The 13,057-nt window shown below is 36.7% G+C and overlaps 1 protein-coding gene across 1 annotated transcript in view; it reads right to left on the bottom strand.

The window, feature by feature from the left end:
* Positions 1 to 13,057, bottom strand: part of LOC136877408 (DNA-directed RNA polymerase II subunit RPB2) — a 332,230-nt gene that overhangs the window by 162,741 nt on the left and 156,432 nt on the right. The window contains exons 4-5 of the mRNA XM_067151423.2: positions 9,215 to 9,342; positions 2,665 to 2,823 (exon numbers count right to left, since the gene is read on the bottom strand). Coding sequence (XP_067007524.1) covers positions 2,665 to 2,823; positions 9,215 to 9,342 — 287 coding nt within the window. The remainder of the gene's footprint in view (positions 1 to 2,664; positions 2,824 to 9,214; positions 9,343 to 13,057) is intronic.

The raw sequence follows: 13,057 nt of genomic DNA, 5'->3' as shown, positions 1-13,057 counted from the left end.
CTGTCTTCTGTGAGAATCTTAATTATCTCCCTCAAACTCTCCAACTCCTCCCTCATACCCCTCAATGCCTCGCCACACCCACAGTTCGTACACTCGCGCTCCTTAGCCATTCTTACGGAAAAAATGAAAATAAAAATAACTTATTTGCAAAAACAAAAGAACAGAGGGATATATTGTCTGGGATAGTACTCAAAGATCACACAACAATACGGTAATTAATATACGACTACACTACAATACTACTTAGTCGTACTCTATTTTTTATCCTACAACCCTAACAGGATAAAAACTGATGTTAATTACTGAATATCGAAAGTAATACACAAGAACTACACAATTCCAAACTGCAATTAAGCCTATCCTAATTACAACAACAGAATTTTAGTAAGAGTTTCTACGGATACCTCTACTACACCAGTACTACACAAATATTTTACAATAATAAAATAAGCACACTAAATTCTAAATTACTCGTATACTACTGTATAGTACACTACAGTAATTTTTAAACTACTTTCAGACATATCCTAATTACGATACCGGTACCGTATGTCACTACTAAGCACAAACAGAAATGAAATTTGCAAGAACTACTGTACTCAAAGATTACCAACAAAGCTAAATGCTTAGACAAATTATATTAATACTATGCTCTAATAGATACACACGAATATTAGCAGGCAAGATACGGCACTATCTAAATGTAGGCTATTGTATCTATACTACAGTGTATCTACACTACAATTTTCAGTTGAAGTGTGGTTATATGAACTTTTACCGCTGGTGGATTAGTATTATTTTCCCTACTACGCGGGGCGGAGAATAAAAGTGTCCTTAAATGCTGAGAATAAGAGGTTGCCTACTATAATTTCTGTCAAAACCACGCCGGGGGCTTGAAATGCAATATTATTGGGATATAGGAATTTGATTATTAACTTTTATTCAATGAATAAACGAAGGTGGAAAGTACAAAGGATGCAGGGAACTAAGACTACAAATTATCGGAATAATGAATCAGCTGACTTTGTATTTATTTACACTACTATCATGATTTTGGTACATTCCTTTTCAGTAGGCATTCCCACACATGTTTTCTCTTAACTGTATCATAAGCTTTATCCAAATCCAAAAATATGAAGATGATTTCCTTGTTCCTTTCCAGATGTTTTTCCATTATAATTCACACTGTCAATATCAAGTCTACTGTTGATCTATTCGGTCTAAAGCCATATTGTTCTTCCTGTAACTGTGTTTCTGTTATATCCCTCAGTCTTTTGTCTATGAGTTTCTGCATTATTTTTAGCCCATGTGATAATAGGGTTATACTTCTATCATTTTCACATTTCTTCCTTTTTTGAACAGTGGTACAATGCTTCCTTGTTGCCAATCTTCAGGTATCTTTTGATCCTTCCATATGGCATTGAGGGCTCTGTATAGCCACTGTAGTCCAATGCTTCCTGCTGCCTTAATCATATCAGCATTGAATTTTCCACTTGCTTTACCTTTGGTCATTGCTTTCACTGCTCTTTCAAGTTCCAACCATGTTATTGGATTATCTTCTTTTACTCCATCTATTATTTCCATTTTCTTATCTCCTTCCTCCTCCGAGCAGTCATCCTCATCCATAGTACGGTATATGACGAAAGGGCAAAGTATTTTGAAAAAAAGAATATCTAAATTGGTACTAATTTTATATGCATGTAGATTAACCTTGCAAATGCCTGATAAAATTGGTGTTCATCGCATTTGCAGACATTAATGTTACTGCACAGCTATCAAGAAGGTTGTTTTAGCATGTGAATAATTATTGTTTAATGTGGTAACAGGTAAGTCAAGTAAAAACAAAAACAAAACAAAAACACACACACGCACATGAGTTATTAGTTAGTTATTAGTTATTAATTAATTAATTTATTTATTTATTTATTTAAACATATGATGATTACAACTACAACTCCTAAACAAATTCTCAAGTCCAAGTTTTGCAGCCACTTGACAACACCTTCTGTAAGTTGAAACAGGTCGTTGGGGCTTCCAGAGTAGGAATGTAGAGGGCAGAGCTGGATGACATGGTCTACGGTCTGCTCCTCTTCTTTGCATTCACACATTGGAGAATCTATTCACCCATACTTATGACGCAAGTATTTGCAGCGATCATGCCCAGTTCACAATATGTTGAGGCGACACCATAATTTTCTTGGTAAGTCAAAACCGTTCATTTCTTTTGATGGGTTTAATTCATGAGCACTAGTTCCAGATATTGCATTTGACCACTGATCCTATCAACAGTGATTTAGATTGAAATGATCTGTCATGAGTTTACTGGCCAATACAATTGCCGATCTCCTGGATCAAAGTCGTTGCTACGGTGGGTAACAAAATTCCTGGTGAAGTGGTAATGAGGAAGATACCCATATCTTCTTTGCTTCTCTCAGCAGAGCTTCCTTTCACCTCAGGTAGGATGGTGGGATATGACTGAGTGCAGGTAACCAATGAAAAGGGGTGTATGTGTGCGTGTGCATGTGTGCGCGCGTGTGTGTGACTGACTTACTTCATGATATCAGTTATGCAGCACATGCTATCATTCATCTTGGTCCCTACTTTATGTAAGTTACATATGCACTTTGCATTTAAAAATGTAAATCAGCTTTACTCATTTCTTACCTGTCCTCCTCTGGCCATCATGTTTACCCACAGCGTGGAAGTAGGTCTGGAAGAGTGCTCTAGACAGGAGCGTATTTCAGCCTTGTATGCATACTTGCCATCCTTCATACTGAATACGTACACAGTGTTGGTGGCCATCTTCTCTTGAGCGATTAGGACCTGCAATAAATGATCAATACAGTATCAAATCTCTAATAAGAAGACTCACATAGCAAATGCTAACATTTTTAGTACGACAATTCAAAAGATATGTCTGCCCATACAACAGTTAAAAACTTTTCTTTCCAGTAAGAGAACATGCATTACTTCAAAGCGTAAACAATAGCAGTCGACTAAGTTTGGCCAGTTACATGACTCTATTCATATTTATTGTTATTTATTATAACGGCCAAAAAGTTTTTAAAATGAAATACTTAATAGAAATGCTGAAAATGCAGAATTTGTAGGTAAGTTTCTCATATTTAGTTTTATTCTCTACATAGCATATGCCTTATGAAGACCTAGTTTCACTGAAAGAGTTTTAGAGAAGAACTGACTTATCTCTTTCTTTGGTTCTGTTCATTGTTCTGATTGTTCTTACTGATTCAGCTCTGCCCCTTATAATTTTTGGAATGTGCAGCTAGGAGACATGTGGCTTTACGTTCAGTGGCTCCTCAGTTTGACAGAAAATAATCTATTCTCATGAATAGAGATGGGAATTTGCCTATTTGCCTATTTTATTCCTGTGTTCAGAAACGTACGCTTCTGAGATATAAATCCATTTTCGGGTCTTTTTAGCTATATTTCGTTGGTTTTATTGGGCCTGTAAATGCCTATTTCAGGGGTTTGTGCCTATTTGGAGAATAATTGCCTATTTGATGCTTTTTGACAGTGTTTTAAAAAAGCCGATTTTCTTCCAGTGCATTATATTGTACCTAGTGTGCTCGACAGAATTATCTTCTCTTTTCTCAATATCTGTTTACCCCACGAACAAAAATGTGAATTCTCAGAAGTCACCAGAAATAGTTCTAGGGAAATTTCCATCAGGAGAAACAAGGAACAATTTCACCTCGAAGCCTTCAACCCCTCCAACCTCCTAAGACATATGCGAGAACCAGTCAACGTCGAACTATGTTGCACAACCCATATGCCCTGTACCTCCCTCTCGATATGAACTGTTGTACGCGTACGCTTTATCTTCAGAACGTGTTCTGATTTATTATGAAGTGGAAGAAGAAGTGTGTTTGCGGCAATACCCAAAGAAAAATCGTTGAAGTTCTACTGGCTGAAGCAGTGGATCACAGGGGATCCCAATTTCACTACGGATGGAAGGGTAGTCTGTCAAGCTTGCTATAAGGAGGTTAGGTCGCTTGTTCCTTTGATCATTTTTGTGATTGAGACTTATGATCGCATTTTATTGTAGCATATATAGGCCTAATAATTTATGTATTGTGGCAAGTTGTTTTGTTGCAATGCTGTATTAGTCGTGAACTGTCAATAATTTATATTGCTAAAATAATATATTGCTAAATAATCATTAAATTACTGAACAAGGAGTTAAAACGCCAGTGGTCTCTTGTCACAGAATGGATGGGAATTAAATCGGTATTTTGAACTGTGATTCATTTCCTATGAAAATAGAGATTTACAACTGAAATGCAATTTTGAAAACTACTCCCTTTAAAAAGTCGTGAAATCTATTACACTTCCGTCAAGCTTTCACGAAACACATGTTGCAGATCCAATGTAGCCCGGCTAGGACGATGCCACAGCGTATTTTACAAGGCTGCAAAGACTATCTCTATAAGACCAGGCCAGAAAAGGCTGTTGGTCTGGATTGGTGAGGTCCGGTTAGTAAACGTTATACTTGTGGGTCGAGGGGAAGCAAAGAGAGTCTGAGGGGTGTAAGCTCCCAGGTTAACACTTTTTTTTGCTATTTTCTTTACGTCGCACCAACACAGATAGGTCTCATGGCGACGATGGGACAGAAAAAACCTAGGAATGGGAAGGAAGCGACCATGGCCTTAATTAAGGTACAGCCCAGCATTTGCCTGGTGTGACAATGGAGAACCACGGAAATCCATCCTCAGGGCTGCCGATAGTGGGGTTCAAACCCACTATCTCTCGGATGGGAGCTCACAGCCGCATGCTCCTAACTGCACAGCCAACTCGCCCGGTCCCAGGTTAACAAGTCCCTTAGCAACCCATCTAGAGTCTTGCTAAATTGTGACAAAAATAAGGTTATGCGCGCATGTCAGGACAATTTCAAATTACGCGGTTTTTAATTTTCAACGAGGGTGGTGGCCTTGCAGGCACACGTGATGCAGGATCTATTGCAGGCAACATAAAATAGTATTCATGACAGCTGACCCGGTTGACCAAAGCCGGCGAATAGAAACAAATAAAATATTCACAAATCTGAGATTTATAGTGCCTCCGTTTTCATTCTTCTATATAAGTAAGAATACCGTTAGGGCCAGCTTGGTGGGTCGTTGGCAAGCATAAAGGATAAATCTCTCCTCTACGTTACTCCTGTATCATTTCAAGCCTTTTTAATTATATTTTTTACCCGGTGAACTCGACATGATACTGCCAAATTATAACTGAAAATTCTTGAGGACAGATTTCCATGTAAATTACTAATTCCCTTGTTCCTACTTTAAAGTTTTGTACTTCTGGAAACATCATCTCTAACAGTCTTTTGTTTATGAAACAAATGCATGATATATGCTAAACATTATTGCCACTTAGCCCAACTGTAGAAATTTAAGATATAGGGACAATGTAATTTATGTCAATTTTATTATTTTTCAGATCAAATGTGAGAAAAATACCACAAAAGATCAGCTTAGGAATACTGCAATATATCTGATACGAGTACAGAAATCTGTATCAACGCAGCCTTTCTACCAATCCACTTTGGGCAGCAACCAACAACCACTTTCTTCAGACCTATGCACTGCAATGTTGGGAGCTAACATGTCCCTGCATAAACCGGAGCATCTTCACATTTCAACAAGCTGCCGGGAGCAATCATCAAGTTCGAGAAGAGTGGCATGCCCCTGATGGAGTCATTTAGGATTGTGGGAAAAGTCATGGGAAGTTTTTAACGAACCTTTGGGAAGGCAGCCGTTTTCAGTGAAATAAAACCTGATGAAGTGACTTCATTGAAGTTTTGTCCAATCACTTCATGTGATGTTGGGATATCTTTTTCTCAGTAAAAAAAAAACACTATGCACAAGAGGAGAACAAGATTGTGACCGGAACACATCGAAACGTTGCTTGTAAATTGCTTTTATAGTAATTGAGTGTGTCATTAAATTATAAGTACTTTTTCATGCCTATTTTGATGCCTATTTTGCACGTTAGTGCCTATTTAAATGCCTATTTTGGCTAATTTAAGAGCCTATATGCCTGCCTATTTCAACTGTTTTTAGTGCCTGTAATTCTCGTCTCTACTCATGACCATGAACCAATAGTTAATAGATACAATAATGCCCAAGAGTTATAAAAAACTTAAATCCTGCTGTTAACATACACTATTCTAAGAATAAATAAAATTATCCTGGAAGAGTTCTGACATATGTGCACAAAAGCATATCATGATATCAGACTGCATTCGACATATGAGAACGAAGGGTAAACCTTCAACACAGTAGAGGCAGGTTTTGGAACTGAAGGTTCACTCTTTTGGTTAATGGACCAATATTTAAAAAGGTATTACAATCTAACCTGTCATAGTGGCAAAACTATACAGTACATTAAACCTTAAAACATTTTCAAAGTTATCTTTATCAGCATCAGGATAAATCCATCCTCTCAGGTTTTATCATGGAAGACTGTTTTAGTTTCCCTCCAACATGACTTCATCCACAATTTAAAATTTAATTAAAAACTGAAACCAAGAGGAGACAACAGAACAGATCAAAATGCTTCAATGAAATTACTTGTTCATTATGCCACCAGACAAACAGCATCCCATCAGAAGAATGAAAGATTTCCATTATTCTATTACTGCCATCAAGTTGCAACACTGCAAGCTTACATTCAGCAAATATTGGGTTGAAACCTCACTGTCGGCAGCCGTGAAGATAGTTTTCATGGTTTCCCATTTTCACACCAGGCTGTACCTTAAGGCCACAGTTGCTTCCTTCCTGCTCCTAGCACTTTTCTATCAAATCATCACCATAAGACCTGTCTGTGTTGGTGCAACATAAAGGAAAATTGTAAAGAAATAATCATTTAAAAAATGATCTTATCCAGCATGGCAGTGCGTTATGGAGAATCAGAAAAGAACAATGGTATATCTTGTAAATTGGAAAAAATAACCGGACTTGCTTGTTTTGCGATGGTGCTTGGACCATTATTAAATTCATCTAGTGGACATATCAATGCACAAAATGAGTCATTGGATACTTCTCCTTAATTGTTGTTTGCACACCCCTATTCCTGCCACTCATAACATTTGACCCATCATAACCCTGAGGGATAATTTGACTGAAGGAATGACTGGAACAATTTCATTTAAAATTGTTTGAGAGAGTGTTTTGGCATCAGAATCAGATGGTAAAAGAGGAAGCAGCTCAACCAGACAACCATTAATGACATACCAGTAAACTTAAACCATCTGACATTGTTGAGTGCAGTCACTACACATAGCTTCATTATTCATTTAGCAATGAAAGATGCCTGTTCTAATTCATGAAAAGTTACATCATGACAAACTGTTAACATACTGACCAATAAATTTGTGATTGTTTTAGAAATGCCTTTAAACTGCCCAGAAAAAAAATGCTTTTGAAGGTTAATCCAATATGCAGAATCGATTTGCTGTTGAATGTTTACAGTTCCCAATAATGGAAGTTCTGTCTATTTAAATGAGTTTTTGAATTTTCATGCTTTTTCATTCTTTTTTGCTTAGATGTACATCTTTTACCCCACTTTTTGACCATAAGGGCTCACCACCAAATAAACTGCTTGGAAATCAGAACAGAACATAGGCACTGTTACAACCACAAATCCATTTATTTCTCTGACATATATCTTTATTAAAATGCCTTGTGTATGCTTTACCTCGACTGGAACCTAACATTTCTAGTGTTAAATCCAGAAGGGGTCGCCCTTGTTCTCTAATTATTCGTTTTTCCTTATAAGTTAATGCAGAAAACGGCTTCGACAACAAGTTCTTCACTACATCCATATTTAAAACATTAAGTGCTAATTAAGCTCCATCTGTAGATCTACAGAATGCTAAATAAATAACCTACCTTACCAGTAAACTTTCTGCAAAGTACTTGCACAAAATTGACGTCAAACCAACAATTTCTTAAATACAAGTAAATCAGCACTCACATGTCCTCTTAATTAAATTGCACTGCAAAGCGTGCAGATCATCCAGAACCTTATCAGCGACTCTTAACTAGAGCTTTCTCGGATAGGTGGCTAAGTGTGCTCCCATGCTTTCCTTTTAATGTGCTGTCATTCACAGATCCAAGCAAGGTTGAATGATCACCAGTAACTGAATGGGTGTCAATCTGTGGCTCAATAACAACACAGAATATGAAGGATGAGATCACTCATCACTGTATATTATATCTTTCATTCTGGTAGATCACAAATCTGACATAGGATATTATATCGTTCCTCAGCGTCCTTCACGCACATGTGCGTCATCGATGATTTTTCATGTGCATGTGTAAAAACTTAGCTTAAAATGTTAAAACTACCATCCTGGGGCAATTTATAGTTTTAATTAAGGCAGCAGTGAATATGCTAAGGGGGACAAAACAGGAGATACTACATTTCTCTGTTATTGTTAGCTGTATCAAAAAACTATACAGAATAAAATTAGTGCAAAATACACAATTTCCAATCTTTTATGTTTCATGCATTTTTACCAAACGAGGTAAAATAATGGAGATAATTGTGATTATTACATTTTGCACAAACTTCTAAATACCTCCAGAAATGTTAGTTCCATCTAAAAATTGCATAATACTAAAGTTATAGAAATGACCATTTCCAGTCATCTATGTACTATACTATTTTTACTATACAGGGTATTATAGCAGAGATATTCATGAATTTAAATACTTATCACTAAGTCCATCAATGTTGAACAAGCTGATATGGAATACTGTTGAATCATCATCGTAATGAGTTAACTGGTGGTGGCAGTGGTGGTCGTAATCATTTTTATAAAGTTCAAAACTGTGTGGTTATCCTGATCAGGAAGATAATGAAGATGATTATCAAAATGGGAAGAAAAACTTGAATGAACAATCAAATACTAGGCCTTAAACAAAATGTGATATCCAAAACCTAAAAACTTATCGAAAATAACATTACACTGACTAACTATTGTTGCTAGTTGAGGTGTTCTTTGCCTCTTTGGCTATCACTCATCACCATTAGATGGAAAAATTAACCATTCAATGATGGGTACCCAACTGCCATATGAGTAAATCAGAAATTTGTCACTCTATAATACTTTCATTACAATGGCCAAGGGACCATAGAAAGAGCTTAGTAAAATAGTATTATTTTTGTTCCAGAATAAAGGTGAATTTACCTTTTCTGATCCATTAATAATAAAGTAACCTCCAGGGTCCAAGGGACATTCATTCAACTCAGTGAGATCACGATCTGTGAGACCACTGAGCAGACAGTAGGTAGACCGCAACATGATCGGAATCTTGCCTGAAATAAATATCACATCATATTAACTACATAATAATGGTTATTTGCTACATCCTATTTATTTGATTTGTACATGCATGAACAAGATTCATTCTGAAGAAAAGAGAATTCTAGTTAATCCACAACAGACCTAATGGAGAAATATTGGGAAAAAGTCAAAGATCTGTTTATGGTTTTCCTTGATACTGAGAACGCATATGACAGCATTGCAAGAGAGGAGATATGGGAATACCTGAGAAAAAGGAATGTGCCGGAGGGACTGGTGAGGAAAGTTCAAATGCTGTATGAGCACTGTACCAGCTGTGTGTGATTGGATGACGGACATTCATCCTTGTTCCAGACCAAAAGTGGAGTTCAGCAAGGCAGTGCATTATCCCCATTATTATTTATCACCATCATGGATGACATAATGATAAACATCAAGAAAATCTCTGGTGAACTACATGCAATTTGCTGATGGCGTTATGTCCTGGGGAGGAACTGAGGAACAAGTACAGTTGAGATTAATGAATGGAAGGTTAACTTCCAGGAATTTAATCTCAAGATAAGTGAACCCAAAACAGTAGTGATGGTAATAAACAGAGAGGGACAACCAGTGAACATCATGCAAGGAAACCATCCACTGGAAAGTGTGGAAAACTTTACATACCTCAGCATTGTAATATTTCCGGATACACTAGCACAAAGGAAGTGGCAAATATAGTGCAAAAAGCTCTCACTTTTACTAGCAAGTATGAACACTCCTCTGGGATACCAAAGTACCAACAAAATCAAAGCTGGTGATGTTCAATCAGTACTTCATACCACTCTTAACCTATGGTATCGAAACTTGCATCCTCACTAAGAAGGACTCATCAAGGTTGAGGCATCTGAGATGAAGTTCCTGAGGCTCACAACTAAAAAAATAAAACTGGACAAGTTAAGGAATGACATGGTTAGAAAGGAAGCTGGAATTGAGACATCATTGCTTGATCGGATCAGCATGTCCAGATTGAGGTGGTTTTGGGCATGTAATGAGGATGGAGCCAACAAGGACAGTTTATGTTAACTTGGAGAGACATGTGGCAGAAAAAGAGATGGTGGGAAGACCATGAATCCACTGGACGGACATTGTAAAGATGGACATTGCAGATCAGGGAAGGTCACTGGAGGACATCATTAACAACAGAATGTATCTTAATAAGACCATGTTAGAGGCTCGCCAACAGTATCTGGGAAACTGGAACTGTAAAAAGATGATGATGATGATGATGATGATGATGATGATGATGATGATGATGATGATGGAATAACTAGAATTCTCTTTTCTTCAGGATGAATCTTGTACATGCCTGTACAGTCCAAATAGATACAATGTGGCAAATAACCATTATGAAACCATAACTGAAAGTTAATTACAAAAACAAGATGTTTCTTGGAATCATCTCATTTGTTGAGAGCGGAAGTATTGCATCTTTTTTTGCCCTTTTGTCAAAACTACTTGTTTATAAAACTTTATAGTATGTGTGTGTTCGATATTAACCTTCAGTTTTAGGATATTTCCAACATTGGATCTAATTTCTGAAATGTATAAAGAAGAGTAATAGCACATGGTGAATTCAGAATGTATTAAGGGTGGTACATTGGATGGAAATCCTAGAAAATATTTTAAAAAATTTAAATCAATTTTTTACTGTCACTGGATAAAAAAGAAGCAAAATTGATCCCTAATTGTTAGATAATGATTGTAGCAAACCACACACACAGCATTAAGAATTTGATTTTGGAATAACGCACAAAGTACCTAGAAACTTTTCCTTATGGATACTCCTCAATTATGGACAGATTTGTTTTTGCTCCAACTAAAATAATACAGTAATATCTGGGGGAGTGGATAGACAATAACCTGTCAGAAAGAGAGGCACTGTTATTGAGAATCAACAAGATGAACTTGGCATATAAACTAACTATGAACACTTACAACAAGAAGAATACATCAATCAATGCAAAACTCAGACACTATCAGACAGTGATCCGCCCGGAAGCTTTATATGCAGCTGAAAGTTTGTACCTGATAAAAACAGGATTGGGCAAGAAGTTGGAGCTAGTGGAGAGAAAGATTCTAAGGAAGATACTGGGACCCCAAAAACCAGAGGATGGATCATACAGAATGAAAGGAAACCAAGAATTATATCTCAAGATGGAAAAGATTTCGGATACCATCCAGATGACAAGAGCCATGTTCTTTAGACATATCTACAGAATTAACCCGGGAAAACTGACCAATGAGATAATAAGATTTTTTGAGATCAGGAAAACTACAGTGCGCTGGTACCAAAAGTTGAAGAGGAACCTGGAAGAAATGGGAATACAAGGAATTGAAGTCAGCAACAGGGATGCTTACAAGTCGAGGATCAAGGCCAAGAAAAGGTTTCAAGAAAAAGTTAGATCCCGTATCCAAGCGCCATGGACAGAAGGAAGGAAGAGATTGCAGAGTGAAAGGATGAAGGAATACTGGACGAGGATTAAAGCCCAGAAACAGATGAAGCTGAATTCAAATTAAAGTGGTCCATAGTCGACCAAAACGTAAGAAGAAAAAGAATAGAGTAGTAATTATGAAATCAGCCCAAATGTACAAACACTCTCAGATATGGACATGGACATGGACAGCTGCCCTGAGAGTCCTAAAGCTTGCTTTATCTTTTGACAATGGACAAAACGAGGATTTCAAGACATAATGCACTGTACTGTATGATACAAGAATTGAAATAGTTTCGATGACTGCACAGAAATGTACTATACTGATAAGAAGGCACTAAGGGCCCTGTAGTAATAATGTACCATTAGCTAGAAGTGGGTGAATAAGGAAAGTCATAAAATGTTGCCTGACTGATGGGTCTGAAGTCCAGTTACTGTGATGTATATGATACATACTGAAACTTTATTTTTCTTTTCACTCACTTGTCAGTTGTTTTGTCTTGAAAGTCATGGCATGTAAAGGTTTGAAATATTTAAAAAAGTTAAAGTTATCGAATGTGCTAAAAAATCTACATGCAGGGTTCATTTATCTGCAGAAACATTCAGAGTAGGAAATATGCAGGGGTAAGCACATATTGAGTGACAGCAGTGTAGATGATGAGGGAAATTCATTAGAAATAAATGAAACTATAAAGGGTGTACAAGAAACAATCTCACAATGAGTATACTGGTAGTGAGAGTGAGGGTGAAGATGAAAAAGATGACTGATCTATGAAAATTCAATTCAATTTTTTAAAAGTAAACTGAGAAAATGAAGAAATCTGGAATTAATTACAGTAATAACTGGGGCAAAATTTTAAGCTACTTTCAAACAGTAAATAGTTAGTGCAAAGCGTAGCCAACAAACAAGCTTGATCAACATTTTTAAGAGACCTTCATCTAGCTGTACTGAACATTATTTGTGAGTCAACATTGTGAACTTTAAATACTGTCTAACTTACTTTATGTCTGTTGTAAAATTGCAGGATATTTTTCTTCCTTTTTGATCTTCCTAATTCAGAGTTTAAAAGCATATACGGTACAGTAAACTGTATTTAGAATTAAAGTAATACATTTCATTTGAAGAATAAAGGTATACAGCATACATGTTATAAATTTACAGTTAGATTGAGCAACCTTCCTCCCAATAAAGGACACCTTCAAGATGCAGACAAATTGTTACATCTCTTTGATATTTGTAAATGAGAGGTTTCACTGT

This window comes from Anabrus simplex, chromosome 7 (assembly GCF_040414725.1).
Source record: "Anabrus simplex isolate iqAnaSimp1 chromosome 7, ASM4041472v1, whole genome shotgun sequence".
Taxonomy (NCBI): domain Eukaryota; kingdom Metazoa; phylum Arthropoda; class Insecta; order Orthoptera; family Tettigoniidae; genus Anabrus; species Anabrus simplex.
This window is presented reverse-complemented; position numbering and strand designations above follow the sequence as displayed.